The sequence below is a fragment of the Carassius auratus genome, chromosome 16 (assembly GCF_003368295.1).
Source record: "Carassius auratus strain Wakin chromosome 16, ASM336829v1, whole genome shotgun sequence".
In the NCBI taxonomy this organism is placed as follows: Eukaryota; Metazoa; Chordata; class Actinopteri; order Cypriniformes; family Cyprinidae; genus Carassius; species Carassius auratus.
Window position 1 is genome coordinate 18,441,253 of NC_039258.1, and position 15,877 is coordinate 18,457,129.

The 15,877-nt window shown below is 40.9% G+C and overlaps 1 protein-coding gene across 2 annotated transcripts; it reads right to left on the reverse strand.

Moving 5' to 3' along the window:
• Window positions 1–30: 30 nt before the first annotated feature.
• On the reverse strand, window positions 31–8,691 carry LOC113116424 (mediator of DNA damage checkpoint protein 1-like). 2 transcript variants are annotated; one of them, XM_026284586.1, is made up of 10 exons: window positions 8,648–8,691; window positions 8,070–8,223; window positions 7,397–7,957; window positions 7,223–7,307; window positions 5,167–6,572; window positions 1,454–4,758; window positions 1,187–1,369; window positions 857–982; window positions 650–760; window positions 31–558 (listed from the first exon to the last, which is right to left on the reverse strand). In XM_026284586.1, the coding sequence occupies exons 1-10, from the start codon at window positions 8,684–8,686 to the stop codon at window positions 349–351; spliced, it is 6,180 nt and encodes a 2,059-aa protein (XP_026140371.1). In that variant the 5' UTR covers window positions 8,687–8,691; the 3' UTR covers window positions 31–348. The 2 variants fall into 2 exon arrangements, with proteins under 2 accessions (XP_026140371.1, XP_026140372.1); XM_026284587.1 differs by having other exon boundaries at window positions 8,070–8,219; window positions 8,648–8,684.
• Between the last annotated feature and the right edge of the window lie 7,186 nt (window positions 8,692–15,877).

The window sequence follows — 15,877 nt, forward strand, 5'->3', positions numbered from 1 at the left end:
ATGCAAAAGAGGGCAAAGCACACAATATTTCTTTATTTTGGCTCTGAAAGCGTTTATTGAAGTAATACGTTAAAAAATGAAAGGAGCTCATTCTCCCATCACTAGGACTCATCATTCATTAACATCCACCTCACACTCTCTCCAGCTCTCACATTCACAGCAATCAGTGGGTGTGTGGTTACAAGTGTAGCAGCATCTCATCTAACCCATTACTGTCTTCATAAAACTAATATATAATGTGTCACATATTCATCTTAAGCAATCTGTACTGAAACATGCATTTATCAAGTGATATCACAGACCAGAAAAATTGTATTACACAAGAAGTCATTTCATATGTCATTGACACTACTTCCTTCGGCCCCTGGCAGCAGCTTTGGGGTCCGCAGGCTGATTGGACGTGTTGAGAGAGGAAGTGAGAGAATAGGCCTGCAGGTCAACTCTCTGCTGCAGAATGCCAGTCAATAGGAACTCTGTGCTGACCACGGGCAATGACATACTCACTGCCTTAACACAAAGCGCCCTGTCCTGCTCACATGACACCACCACAGTGTGTCCCTAAATTAACAGAGGGAGAAATTGCAATAAAATATGAGAATATGTAATATGTGCATTGAAATAGAAGAATGTATGCATTTGTTCTGGGTACCTTGTGAGCAGAGGGCATTTTGGGGAGGAAGCGTGCTCCACAACAGGTGATGATTTCTTTCATTTGAGACGGTTCCGGCATCACAGAAGGGGTTACGTGAATCTCATAACCCTATGAAAGCAAAATTAGGGGAGAAAATATACGACGCGAATGGTACAACTTGAGGCTAGGGCTTGATATGCTAATGTGCTTGTGAGGGTCTAATACCTTTAAAAGGGGTTGAGTTTGAGCAGTTTGCAGTGACGTCTGTAGGCTGAAACTAAACTTTTTCTCCTGCTCGGTATCTTTCAATATATATTCATCAGTAGAAAGGAAATGGCCAGATTTTCCACACTGAAAGAGAACAAGAGGATGTTGTCATGCTTGAGTTGAGCTCAAAATAAAGTACTAGTTACAGTTGCAGTTCAATAAAGAATAAATAACATTTGACACATTAGACAAACAAACATTTTATAGGCTCAAAGTCAGATTTGAATATTGGATTTTGGGTTTGGCAAGGTTGTACAAGGAGCATTCCTTTAATATGCACTCCCTCACCTTCTTTAGCCATTCAGGAGTCACGATTGGCACCCCTCTGGCAACAGCACACAAAAACTTCACAGTGCGTCTCGCTTTATCAGTTACCAGGTGAGTCATATCGTTCACTCCCTTTGCCAAACATCCACCTAACCGGGAGACCACTCTTTCTCCGTCCTCATCTGTCAGCCCAGTGAATAACACCTAAAAGAGAAGATGACAGATTGGTGTCAGCCACAAAGTGATAAAACCTGCTAGTAAATGTCCGTATTTGAGGCTGCGTGTGACCTTGTGCGCCTGACTAGTCACGGATCGCCTTGGAGTCTTGGGTGTGGGTGAAGGAGCCTCTTCAGGGGACGTGCTAGCGTTGGCTGTTCTCTTACGACCTCTGCTGTTGGTTTGGGGTACAGCAGTGTTGGTTTCCACCATCTCAGCATCTTGCTCACGCTGATTGTCCATTCCGACATTTACATTCTCCACACCAGAACGCCTTCCTCCTCTTCCCCTGCCTTTCCCAGGAGTTTTAGCTTGGGAAATTTCTTCCGGTTCTGGTAGTTTTGTACTCTTCCTGCCTCTGCCTCTTCCTCTCGCCCCTTGGTTCGAAGGTCCGATACTCTGAGCAGATCTTTCAGAACTTCTAGAACTGGAGCGGGATCGGGAACGGGTTGTTGAATTGGAGTCCTGCTCTGTGTCTTCAACTGCACTAGCTGGTCCTCTCCTGCTAGACTGTCTAGCACTGATGGGTTGCTCATCAGCGGTCTGTTTCCCTCGGCCTCGTCCCCTGCCTCGCCCTCGTCCCCTCTGGCTGGACACCTCTTGTTGTGAGGATACAGACTGCTCCGAGTTCACAGAGGAACTTGAGCAGCGGCGTGTTTGTCTGGATAGAGCAACTTGAGGAGCTTCTAGTTCTGTCTTGTCCTCCTCATTCTTTAGTTTCTTATGGTTTCTCTCCTTCGTCTTTTTTGGCTCTTTTTCTCTCATCTGAATTTCCTCATTTTCTTGTCTTTTCTTTTCTAATTGTTCTCTTTCCGCCTCTAATCTTTCCTTCTCCTTTTGAATTCTTTCCTCTTCTTCCTTTTGTCTTTGTTCTTCTAGTTCTCTCTTCTCCCTCTCCAACCTTTCCTTCTCTTCTTTCTCCCTCTGAATTCTTTCTTCTTCTTTCCTCTCCCTCTCCAACCTCTCCTTCTCTTTTTTTTCTAATCGTTCATTTTCCTCTTTTTCCCTCTGAATCCTTTCCTCTTCTTCTTTTCGTCTTTGTTCTTCTAGTTCTCTCCTCTCCCTTTCCAACCTCTCCCTCTCTTCTTTTTCTAAATTATCTTTTTCCCGCTGAATTCTCATTTTTTCCTCTTCTTCCCTTTTCAGTCGTTCTTTTTCCTCTAGCTCCTTGTGCTCCCTTTCTAGTTTTTGTCTCATTTCAGATTCAGCCCTCTTTCTCTGTTCAGGTTCTTCTTGTTCCTTTCTCCCGTACTCCAGTATCTCCTTCTCTTCCGTCTCTAACCTCTCTGTCTCCTCTCGTTCTTTAAGCTCTTTCTCCATCCTCTCCTCTTCTTGGGCATTCCTCTCCTCCAATTTTTCCTCTTCTTCCTTTTCACTACACTTCAGTTTTATACCTGTCCGTCTGGTTCCTCTCCTTGTGGTTTTTTCTTCTACACTCTCTTCCTCGTCCTCAGACAACACTTTCCCTCTCTTTCTTTTTCCTTCCTGCCCTTTTCTAGTTTTACCTTGGACTTTGTTAGATAGAGTTGTCTCACTGTCCACCTCGGTCTTGTCTTTCCTCTGTCTTCTGCTGCTTCTGACACTAGGTTCTTCTTGGGTGTTCTCCTTTACTTCTGTCTTGTCTTTCTTCTGTCTTCTGCTGCTTCTGACAGTAGTTTCTTCTTGGACGTCCTCCTCAACCATTGGCTGTGTTTCAACCACACTGAGATCAGAGTTTGGTTCAGCAGACTGTGCAGGTTCACCTTCATCTTTTTGTCTTCCTCTGCGGGGTCTTTTGGATCCGATGCCACTCAGATCTTCATCCCTTTCAGTTCTGTCCTCATGAACAGGCTGCATTTCCGTGTTAATAGAAATGGAGCTGACGGCAGCTTCAGCAGGATTGTGAATGCAGTCTTCTTTTATCTGCCTTCCTCTGCGGGACCTCCTGGCTTTCACTCCGCTGTTCATATCTTCATCTCTTTCAATCACTTTTTGAGGAATTGGTTGGGTTTCTGTGATAGTCTGATGAACAGCCTCGGCAGTTTGTGTTACCTCATCATCTTTCTTTGGTCTTCCCCTGCGTGAACGTCTGCTTGCCATCTTGCTGCTGAGGTCTTTTTCCTGTCCTTCATCTTCCTTATGCACAGACTCGGTTTCATCCACGCTGATATGGGAGCTCGAGGGTATTGGGGGTTCTGTGGATTTGTCTGCATCTATCTGTCTGGTGCTAACTGCATTAATCAGATCTTCACATGGTACCTCTTCTTCACACATAGGTTGCGTTTCAGCAACAGTGATACATGCTGTCAAGTCCGATTTAGCATGTTCTGGAGATCTTGTTGCTTGTTGTCTCCCAGAGCTAACCTCACTTTTCAGATCCTCAGCTTGTTCTTCCTCACACATTGGTTGTGTTTCTGTTATAGGTAGTGGGACTTCCTTCTCTTTTTTTGGTCTAAACCTGTGTGATTTTCTGATAGACATCTTTCTGCTGAGCTCTTCCTCTTGTTCTTCATCATTTCCACCGACAGACTGTGTTTCAGGGATGGTACGATTGGAGGTAGAGGCTTTCTCAATATGATGTTCAGGCTCACCCTCAGTTTGTCGTTTCCTGACCTCATTGTTCACATCATCCTCTGGTGCTTCGTCGTCTTCAAACATTGGCTGTGTTTCTGCGATGGTGACATGGTAACTGGAAGGTTTCTCTATAAAACTACTGCTGACCACTTTGTCCTGATCTGGTGCGTCGTCCTCCTCACACATCGGTTGTGTTTCAGCTATAGCGAGATGGGAGCTGAAGTTGTTTTCAGCAAGATGTACAGAATCATATTTCTCAGCCTGTTGTCTTGTACTTGGTTTCTGAAAGCCATCCCCACTCAGATCTGCATCTGTTGCCTCTTCTTCCTCACACATGGGCTGAGTTTCAGCAATTATAAAACTGGAGCTGGTGTTTTTGCCTTTGTGTACTGTCTCTCCACCATGGTTTCTCCTACCTCGTTCCATGTTCTCCTCCTCACCCTCTTCAGTTTCTTCAATGGTGTCGGTCATGAGCTGGGTGGGCTCATTCTGATAAGCCTCTTTGTCTTCTCCCTCCCAGACAAGTTGTGTTTGGGCTGTGAAGAGAGAAAACGGCTGCGTCTGTTCCTCCCGTTTTGGGGTGCTGGCTATGATCAGAGTATCTGCTGTGGAAAGGTGAGAGTCATTTTGTGTCTCTTTATCTTCCTCCTCCTTCTTGTCATCATCAGGCTTTGCTACTGGAATGAGCTGAGTTTCAGCAGTTGAGAAGTTGGAGTAGGGTTGGGTATGGTTCAGAGGCTCCCAGTCTGTCTCTGTTCCATATGCCTGTGTAGCCTCAAGATCAAGCTGCTTTGGCTTGAGCCTAGCACTGGTTCCAGCAGGTCCTAAAATTGGCATATAACACAATACCATACAAGGAATTTAATTGATTCTGTATATATTAATAAGTAGTAGTAGCTAGTAGTAGATAGCATTAGTAGTTTAATATTGATTGATTGTGGCTATAGTTTTGCAGCTCACATATTAGCCCTATTGACTTCTATTGTAAATGCCTCACTGTAACCAATTATAATTATTATTTTAAAGAAAAAATAAAAATACTTTTGCCAATTCGTATCATGGGTCCATTAACATACTCTGGCAACCAAGTCTGAAACCCCTTTCATAGAAAATATAAAATGTTTTAAGGATTTACTGTTTACTAAACTGTACTAACTACATGAATGAATATTATAATTAATAAAAAAAAAAAAAGAATGAGATTATGAGAAGGAAGTGAGTGGGATGGTTACCGTATGCTTGCGTGGCCAGTAAATCCCACTCTTCTTCTAAGTGGCCAAAAGCTTGGGTTGGTTCCTCAAGATTAGGTTTTGCTTGAGAATGATGGTCTTGCTTTTTACAGGTGCTCTCTTCTGATTGCTCTGCTTTGCTACCTAGAGAAACCTTGTGACTCTGTGCGGCCTTCACAGGTTTGCCTGGTAAAAGTTTAAAAGGATCCTCATCATCCGTTTCACTGTTTGACAGACTTCTGGCCTTCACCTTTTCCTTGCCCTCATTCTCTTCATCTACATCTGTGTCACTGTCCATGTGGAGCTCTGTCTCTGGAGCTGATGTAGGCCTGACATCACTTCCCTCTCCAATGGCATGCGAGACCTCTGTTGCAACTGACACCTTCTTGGGATTATCATCTTCAACATCAGTGTCACTGTCCATGTGAAATTCTGTATGTGGTGCTGCTGCTGATGGAGGACTTTCTGTAACGGCTTCATTTTTGGAGACCTTTTCAGTTACAGAGCCCTCATTCTCCTCAACATCAGTATCACTGTCCATATGAAGATCTGATGTCACCTTTGGAGCTTCTTCAGTGTGAGACTTGGGTTTAGTCTTGCTTTTCTCTTCCTCATCTTCTTCAGCATCAGTATCACTGTCCATATGAAGATCTGATGTCACCTTTGGAGCTTCTTCAGTGTGAGACTTGGGTTTAGTCTTGCTCTTCTCTTCGTCATCTTCTTCAGCATCAGTATCACTGTCCATATGAAGATCTGATGTCACCTTTGGAGCTTCTTCAGTGTAAACCTTCGGTTCAGTCTTGCTTTTCTCTTCCTCATTTTCTTCAGCATCAGTATCACTGTCCATATGAAGTCCAACTGAAGAGACAGATTTATCAAGAGTTTCTGCTTCTTGAGCCTGTGGTTCAGTCTTACTTGCTTCTGGTTCCTCTTCCTCAACATCAGTATCACTGTCCATATGAAGGTCAGCTGAAGATGCTGGTCCCACCTTTGGTGCTTGTTCAATCTGAGCCTCTGTTTTAGTTTTATTTTTCTCTTCCTCTTCTTCAACATCAGTATCACTGTCCATATGAAGCCCAACTGAAGATATAGATTTCTCGAGAGTTTCTGCTTCTTGAGCCTCTGGTCCGGCCTTACTTGTCTCCAGTTCCTCTTCCTCAACATCAGTATCACTGTCCATATGAAATTCAGATGAAGATACTGGTTCCACCTTTGCAGCTAATTCAGGCTGAGCCTCTTCTTCAGGCTTGCTTTTCTCCAGGTTCTTTTCTTCAGAATCAACGTCACCGTCCAGATTTAGGACTAGAGGGCCAGGCTTAGATGACACTGAACAAGGCTCATCAGGGTTTTGCCTCAGTCTGAACCGCTCTATTGAGGCTAAAGACGGAGTGATGAAACTTTCATCCTCACTGATAAGTAAAAAAAAAAAAACATGGTGAAGCTAATATTTTGGGAGATAATATACTATGATCTGCACAGTTTAAAGCATTAATGTGTGATTACAAAAGGGCAAACATGTCTACTGTTAATAGTTTAACAATATATGAAGTGCAGCTTACATTAAAGTTACTTTAAACCACACAGCTTTCTGTAGGACTACATGGTCAGTTTGTGTGAACAAGTTGAACCCTATTTTTTGATTGCATGGAGTTCTATTAAAATGGCTGGATTTTTAGGACAGTATATAACTAACCTACTAAACCTTCAGCCATGCAACAGCAGACATGCAATGAACTTTCAAACTGACCAATTCCATTTTTATATGTATAAAGTGATTTATTTATCACATAAAATATTTCCTTTAATAATGGCCATGAATTTTTAATAAGCGACTAGGTGTAATTCATTGAAAACTATTACAAGACTGACTTCCAATAAATTTTAAACACATGATGGAGAGTATCACATCAAACGATCACATTTGGATGAATTTTAAGTATTTATAATGACAAAATACAATTTCAATGAAGTTATATCAGTTAACATCAACAATACGTGTTTTTGTTGACTAGTTTAGGGAAGATTGGAAGGGAACATTAAAAAAACATATTTGACTTACCTCTCTGGAATGACTTTTTTTGCAGGGGTCAGGAATGATGAATTTGTGGAGCTACACAGATGAGAGGAAGACGCCGAGTCTGAGACTACAGCAATAAAGAAAAAAGAAAGCAAACATGAAAATAGTGTGTTATTAAATCTTCCAGTAATATTATTTGCATCCCAATTGACCTACCAAAATCTTTCCTCTCATCTGGCGCACTCTCTCCATCTGAGTCCGATTCAGGCACCAGGGTGATCTCAGACTGTGGTGAACTCATTTTGGGTTGTTCATCTTCAGGGCTCCATAAAGGCACAGGAGGCAAAATGATCCTCTCTTTCACCTTCAACCTGTTTTGCACACCTTCCGAGTCACTACTTGATAAAGCTGGACTTATTTTTTTCTCCATTTTGGACACACCTTCTTTCTCTGGAGTTATGCGTGTATCTTTCTTTGAGATCTTCAGGCCAGTGTATTGACATGGCACATCAGCGAGCACCACACTCTCACCCTCGGTCAAAGCGTATCGGACCTGAGGCGTCAGCTTGAATCTGCCTTTCCTGGTTCCATTCAAACTGCCCATGTCCCATAAAAGTGCTTCTACATCATCACCGTTACCGAAACGATCGCTGCTAGAGCGGAATACTGAGATGGAGATGACAGCATGCCGATTGGAAACAGATCGGGTCGGAAGCAGAACAGAACAGGCAGCAGGATCGCGACCGATGACATTCTCTCCAATGTAGAGAGGGAATTCTGATTGAACATGTTAAGAGAGAAAAAGAGAAGGCAATGTCTTAAATAATGCACAGATAATATTAGTTTCTAATATTAGTTAACATGTAAGGTAGTCAATAAGAGTATTCACCTGTCTCTGGTATGTGGTCATTTTTGAACACCTTTAGTGTTGCTAATTGCTCTCTTTCTGGTGCTCCTTTCTCTTCCTCTTCCTGTTCTTCTTCTTCTTCTTCTTCAGAGAAGGGATCTTCGATCTGCTGAGTGGCATCCATCCTCCTCTCTAGCTAAAAGATCAAAAGCGTTGTTACATCTAAAATATGGTTGTCATAAGTACCACTACAAAGTAAATCTGGATGTGTTACGCTCTATGCACACAAGCAACATATTATACAATATTACCAGCATTCTCTGGTGAATGGGGAAGCATGTGTTACAAACAGTTTACTTTGACACACTTTTTATGAAATAAAAACATTGCTATTGACTTTCTAATCATTTCGTAAACTAATAAGTTTTCATAAGTTCCACACTGGCAACGGTGCCTATGTGGCTAAAATAAATATGTAGTAATTTTCAGGAATGTTTAATCAGAAATAATGTTTCCTTTTAAAATGCAAACGTAAACATGCACGATGATATTTTTTATTACATTTTTACTGACATATCTTTCGTGAATTACTTTATTTTATAAAAACTATGTACGCTTACCTTATCATGCAGAAGACTTGGACACCATTTCCTGAACATTAAGACCCGCCCTTAAAAGGAGCACTACTGATTCGCTAGTCAAAACTGTCTATCAGAAACTGAGTCTGCACTGATTGGCTGATAATGCGTCACTGCGGCTTGATTGGACATCTGAAGAATAGATGGCGCCTTTGTCCATGTTTTCCGCGCTTTCTACAGAGGGGGCGTGTTTTAAATTTTTTTTTATTATTATTATTCATCCTTTTGGAATTGAACCAATAATTTAGTCATTTTTTACTTTTTTTTGCATTCAAGTTTTGCATTCATATATATATATATATATATATATATATATATATATATATATATATATATGAAACAATTAATATTTATTATATATTATAATATTTAACATTTTAGATACATAAACATACTACTATCATATGTATATTGTACTGTACTATATCATATGTTTAATGTTTTCATTAAGGCAGAGTTTATATAAGTGCAAACCTAAATGTCACTTTACTGGTACAGCTTCAGTGATGTGTGTGTGTGGTGTAAAATGCAACAAAAACACACCAAAAACCAAAGAAAACCATGATTTTTAACGAAATTGTTTTAATTTTTATTTTGGTTTTCTCCAGAGGCTCAGTTTTTTGCCACACAGGGACAATCAAGAAACATCAAAACATTTAAAATATGTAATAAAGAATATGCAGTAACACTTAAAAGTATGGGCTCAGATATGAGACATAATAAAAAATTTGCACCAACAATCCTTTCAACATGCTAAAACTCTCATCTTTCCATCTGCATAATCTTAAATACTTTCATGTTTCATCCAACAGTCATAGTCATCCTCCTGTAGACGTTGGCTGACGTCCAAGCGAGGTTAAGAGTCAGATAATAACCCTGTTATTCTGAACCCTATCTTTCTTTCAGTCCGTTTTTTTTCCTTCATCTTTCACTCAACATACTGTACCAAACAATTCTCTAAATACTGCAGTCAGACCCGCTGAGGTCACATTGAAGTGCCATTATGTCACAGAGTTGCCCTGTTCTAGTGCAAAAATAACAAAAGAAAACTTTAAAACACACTATAATAATAATTTTTACTTGAATTCTTTACAGACAACAAGTAATTGTTACAATGAAAGAAAAAATGAGATGTTACTGTCCTCCAGACCCCACCATCTTTCCATTTATAACTTAACTTGATGTTTGCCACTTTATTCTTCACTGTCCTATACAGACAGGAGCTGACCATTAGAATGGTGAAGAAATACACAAAAAGTGAGCGATTTCTAATCGTAAACACTGTTATCCACCCATTACGTGTTTAAGAACATTCTTTCTGCCTTCCTCTGGTTGTTTTTGGCCCCGTTTGTCTAGTGCTAATTTCTACTTGATTTGATTGAGAGACTAAAAGTTTTTTCCTATGCGTTTTGCTACATGTACTCAAACTTCAAAACACTACCACCCCCCACCCACCCCCAAACACCTTTTCTTTCTACTTAAGCATCGTCCTCTGCCTCTTCATCAAACTCGCCCTCTTCCTCGGCGGTGGCGTCTTGGTACTGCTGGTACTCGGACACCAGATCATTCATGTTGCTCTCTGCCTCGGTGAACTCCATCTCGTCCATCCCCTCTCCAGTGTACCAGTGAAGGAAAGCCTTACGCCTAAACATGGCCGTGAACTGCTCGGAGATGCGCTTGAACAGCTCTTGGATGGCCGTGCTGTTGCCGATGAAGGTGACGGCCATTTTGAGGCCCCTAGGTGGAATGTCGCAGACGGCGGTTTTGACGTTGTTGGGGATCCACTCCACGAAGTAGCTGCTGTTCTTGTTCTGGACGTTCAGCATCTGCTCATCGACTTCCTTCATGGACATGCGGCCACGGAACACGGCGGCCACGGTCAGGTAGCGTCCGTGTCTTGGATCGCAGGCCGCCATCATGTTCTTGGCGTCGAACACTTGCTGCGTGAGCTCAGGCACGGTGAGGGCACGGTACTGCTGGCTGCCTCGGCTGGTCAGAGGGGCGAAGCCGGGCATGAAGAAGTGCAGACGGGGGAAGGGCACCATGTTGACGGCTAATTTGCGCAGGTCAGCATTCAGCTGGCCGGGGAAGCGCAGGCAGGTGGTGACGCCACTCATGGTGGCTGAGACCAGATGGTTGAGGTCGCCGTACGTGGGAGTGGTGAGTTTGAGGGTGCGGAAGCAGATATCGTATAAGGCTTCATTGTCTATGCAGTAGGTTTCGTCTGTGTTCTCCACCAGCTGATGGACAGACAGTGTGGCGTTGTAAGGCTCCACTACGGTGTCAGAGACTTTTGGGGAAGGCACCACGCTGAAGGTGTTCATGATGCGGTCTGGGTACTCTTCACGGATTTTGCTGATCAGCAGGGTACCCATGCCAGATCCGGTACCACCGCCCAGGGAGTGAGTGAGCTGGAAGCCCTGCAGGCAGTCGCAGCTCTCAGACTCCTTACGGACCACATCCAGAACAGAATCTACAAGCTCTGCCCCCTCTGTGTAGTGGCCCTTGGCCCAGTTGTTGCCAGCACCGCTCTGTCCTGTAATGTGACACACATTAGAAGGTGAAGGTGAGGCATTTCACATTCTTCTTTGATATTTTGAATATATTTTGAACTCTTTTGCCAGTCGCTCACCAAATACAAAGTTGTCTGGTCTGAAGATCTGTCCGAAGGGTCCTGAACGCACAGAGTCCATGGTGCCAGGCTCCAGATCAACTAGAATAGCTCTTGGCACATATTTACCTCCTCCACGAGAGAAAGAGAGAGACACAGAAATAAGGGGAAAAGCATACTGGCTCAGTACATATAAGTACATCTATAAAATAATGTATTTTAATGTATCAACATGTAGGTATGGGCTTTGAAAAAAAAAATGATGTTGGGTATGTTTATATTTCAGTGACCTCTAGATGTCACCAAGTCTTATCTTAACACATTGACTGAATGGTTATTATGCTTTAATGTTGACTTAATTACAGCAGTATACAGTATTTATACTTGTAGTGTACAAATATTATTTTCCAATAAAAAAAAATTTTTAAGTGGCCCCACACCCCCAGAACTGGGGCAAATTGTTCCCTGTGCAATGTTGTTGCTGGTGTTTATTTTTATGATTATTATCATTCATGAAGTTTTTAATCAGGCAGTTTAAACTTTCAAGTTTCTCAAGAGGCTCTCTGTCCCTTTTATGATTTTCAGTTATGTGCTTTAGAAACCAAATTAGCTAATCTAATGCTCTAAAAGTCAGCATTAAACATACTTTTTTTCAGACAATCTTTTCTTCTCTTTTATGATGTGTTTCCAAGTTTAACAGCTACTCACAAAATAAATGAATAAAATAAGTAGGGTTTGACTTGACTTTCTCCATTGGGAATTGGTTGGATTGTTGTTGCTTGCTAAGTGCTGTGTTTGTTTCATGTGAGTGACAGGTTGCTGGAGAGGAGGGATTTTGGTCCCAGCCTAATGCCAGTACAGGATCATCAGAGAAGAGATGTTATGGGGGGGGGGGGGGGGGGTGTTATGGGGCGGGGGGGGGGGGGGTGGGGGTGCAGCAATGTTTTTCATTTTGATTATTTTTCAGATAAATCATTTATCATAAAAATATGAACTTTTGATTTCTTGGTGACTTTTATAATATATAAGTTGATGTATATTCATCCTGTACATGGTAAATGTGTCTGTTTCACTTTAGCAGTAAATGCAAACTTTTCTCAAAGGGCACATCTTCCCCATCTTGCCCCGAATGTGTGTCTCAGTAAAGTACCAGTAGCTTCGTTGTAGTAGACGCTGATTCTGTCCAACTGCAGGTCACTATCTCCGTGGTAGGTTCCTGTTGGGTCGATCCCATGTTCATCACTGATCACCTCCCAGAACTGCAAACACCACACAGCAACTTAAAGCATCTCCCCAATTGCAATTTAATAGCACTCAGTATTCATTTCAGCAATTCTTTTATGCAAGGCTACATAAAATCTTCCATCCCGAAAATCACATTTGAAAAAGTGTAAACTAATCTATCGCTAATCTGTAATCTGCAATGACTGGAATCCGTTCAGTGAGTTTTAGCAAGAGGCTTTATGGATGTTTAAATCATTAATTCTGTGTTACTGTCCAAGTGACCTTAATCTGAGAGAGAAGCGGAGGGAGAGAGGGGTCGAGATGGACTTCACAAGGCTTCGAGCGAATGGAGAAGGAAAAGATTGTTATTGGGATATATTGAAAATAATTGTTTTGAAAGAATGAGGCCAATAAACTGGAAGGCGCTGACTGACAAAGCCCTACTGTGACCCTGTTCTTCTGACAATCTCGCCCGTCCAAACCTGTTACTCCAGGCAGCCTACATTTCTGCTGTGTCATCACATCATATCCTCAAAACATATTCCATGCGGACACATATGAAATCATCCGTCTTCACCAATTTGATCTTTTTAGAATTAAAACGATTACCCCATCTTTCTTGAATACACAAAATTTTGCCAATTATTTAAGCTACAAAATCAAAGGTTTCATAAATATATAATTAACTCATTAATTATTCATAATTCATTTATATCTGTACCATGGCGGGGATGGGCTGCAGCTGTTAGAGCCATTAAGTCTATTTGTGAATGCCTCCTCATCCCCACCCTGACCTCAGATGAGTTCAACAGACACTCTCGAAATCATTTAAAAGGCATGTTGAAGACTTATAAAGGATGAAGACGATTTAACCTCATTTCTGACGCCATAGAGGACGTGCAACATCTCCTGGGCAGTCTTTAAAAAATGTGCATCTTTAATGTTGCCGGCTTTAATTTTTGTGTTTTTAGTGACAGAAAATCTGATTTAATTGATTGATGGATAATACTTTTGTTAGAACAGTTAAAGTAAAAAGAGAGCTAATTTTAGAGCAAATTAAACAATGAATCACACTAAAATAACGTAATTTAACTTCATAATTAATCTACTTCTATTATTATCACTATGAAAAAAATGGTCATTGTCATTTTCCAGCGCCCCACCCTCTCCATCATCCACCGCTGGACCACTGAATCACAGCGGGCATTATCCGCACATTGATAAAAGAAAAAAGCATTTAGGTTAAACGCAGACAAATACTTGCTAAAATCATTTCGTATGAAAATGACGTTAAGGTATGCGGTTGTAATATAAGTGCCACGTGTCATGGCTCGCGCACTGGTCCTGACAGCTGTTTAAAGGGCTCGTGACACTGATAACGGGGTAGTCATGGTCATTACTGAGAGCGCTGCTGTTCACATCGGATCCGCCACACCCGGTGCATTGTGAAGAATGAGAGAAAGAAAGAGGACAGACCCCCGTTCCCCAACACTGCTCTAATATACAGACAAAGAGATGTATAGTTGGAGTCTGCGGAATTAGAGCATCGTTTATTTTAGAGAAATAGCAATACAGACCGTGTTCAAGAAACAGTGGGAATGAATGAGGAGTGGGGTCCGCATATTTTGGGCGTGAATAAAAGGGGGTTCTGATGAGGGGAAAAAGACAAAGCAGTGCAATGGAAAAAAGATTATTGTCTACAAAACTGCTCAAAGTGTTGTTATAGTCTGATGTAGCTATTATTAATAACCTCTGGTTGCAAAGCAGAATAAAAAAGACATGTTCTGCAATATATGCTTTAAGGAAACAGTAGGAAGATCAAATAGTAAAATTTTAGATTAGATAAAGACTTTGAACTAGAATAACACTGGAATTCTGTACAAATAGTGGATTCATTGTTGCATTCTGAGACTCTTGTAACGTTACTGTTAGATGCTTAATATAAATGACTCTTCGATGACTTTATTAAATGACTTTATACTCTGTTCTTACCTTGGCACCGATTTGGTTTCCGCACTGACCGGCCTGGATGTGAACAATCTCCCTCATTGTTAGATATTGTGTGAGAAGTTCTCCAATAAATCTGGAAACTAACGGCGAGTCTCAACAATCATTTGGAGAAGCCGGACAAAGGCTTTATATTCCTGGACTGTCTCCAGAACGAGGCTGGAGTAGTGGTGGGCGGGGCACTACTGGATGTTGAGGCGGGGATTGGAGCGCAGACCGGAAGTATATAGGGAGTGCCAACAAGGATTGTAGAAAAAAAATGAGAAAAGTCTGCTGGTTGTGTCTTTCTAAGATTTTCTAGTCACACTTTTAAAGCAAATCTCTTTACTGACCAATGCTTTTACTTCCGTTTGATTTGTATCTTTACTAGACAAAATGTGCCATTGAACAATTGCTTTTCTATGAAAATACGGTAAAACATTTAGCTTCATTTACATTTCAATGTAGTAATTTAACAGAAGCCTTTATCCAAGCGGCTTACAAATGAGGACAATAGAAGCAATACGCTTATGATAGTCAAAATTATTGTGTATAAATATGTTGTGCATTATTGTTTAGTTTTTTGTTTGATATTAATTAATAAAGTTGAACCACTATTTTCTTTATGGATACAAATGGGGACAATGATTAATATACATTGACTAGTATACAGCATAACAGAAGGGAATTGTCTTAAGCTCGCTGCACTGACAAAACAATATGAGCTGATAAAAGAACAGAGACAGTGAAAGAGAGACTGCAGACTTCATTAAGTAACTAAAATATATAAGAAAAATAACCTGTTATGTGGTAAACATATGTTCCTTCCTTAGTAGCCCACTATGGACTTCTCTCATTTACAAATTAATAATAATTTTCTCGTTTTATGTCGTAAATAGAGATTCATTTTCTACCCACTAGTTTGCAAAACATAATAAGAAAAATCATCCGATCAGACATAATGATCAATCATTGTCAACAAGACGAAATGATGAGATACTAAGTCAAAACTTATTAAACTTATGTGAAAATTATTAAATATAAAGTCATAGCTACGACATACTTATGACACATAAAAAAATCGACTTTAGATAAGTATTACTTTCTATTATAGTAGCTATGCCATAATATTTACATAATTATGATTTAGAATCTCATAATTACGATATGACTTTCTAAGTCACACACATTTAAGCATGATTTTGGAAGGATGAATTGGACCAGAGACAGTTGGACGTATTTGTTTAGATGTCTAAGAGCAAACTAATGGAAGTCTCTTATTCCTGAGTTTACAGCAAAGATCATTCTTCCTACTACTATGACCTTCGTAAAGCCTACCTAGGCTGCATTTTGCGTATCTCGAGGTGTAGTGACCGGGAGCTCACTAGTTT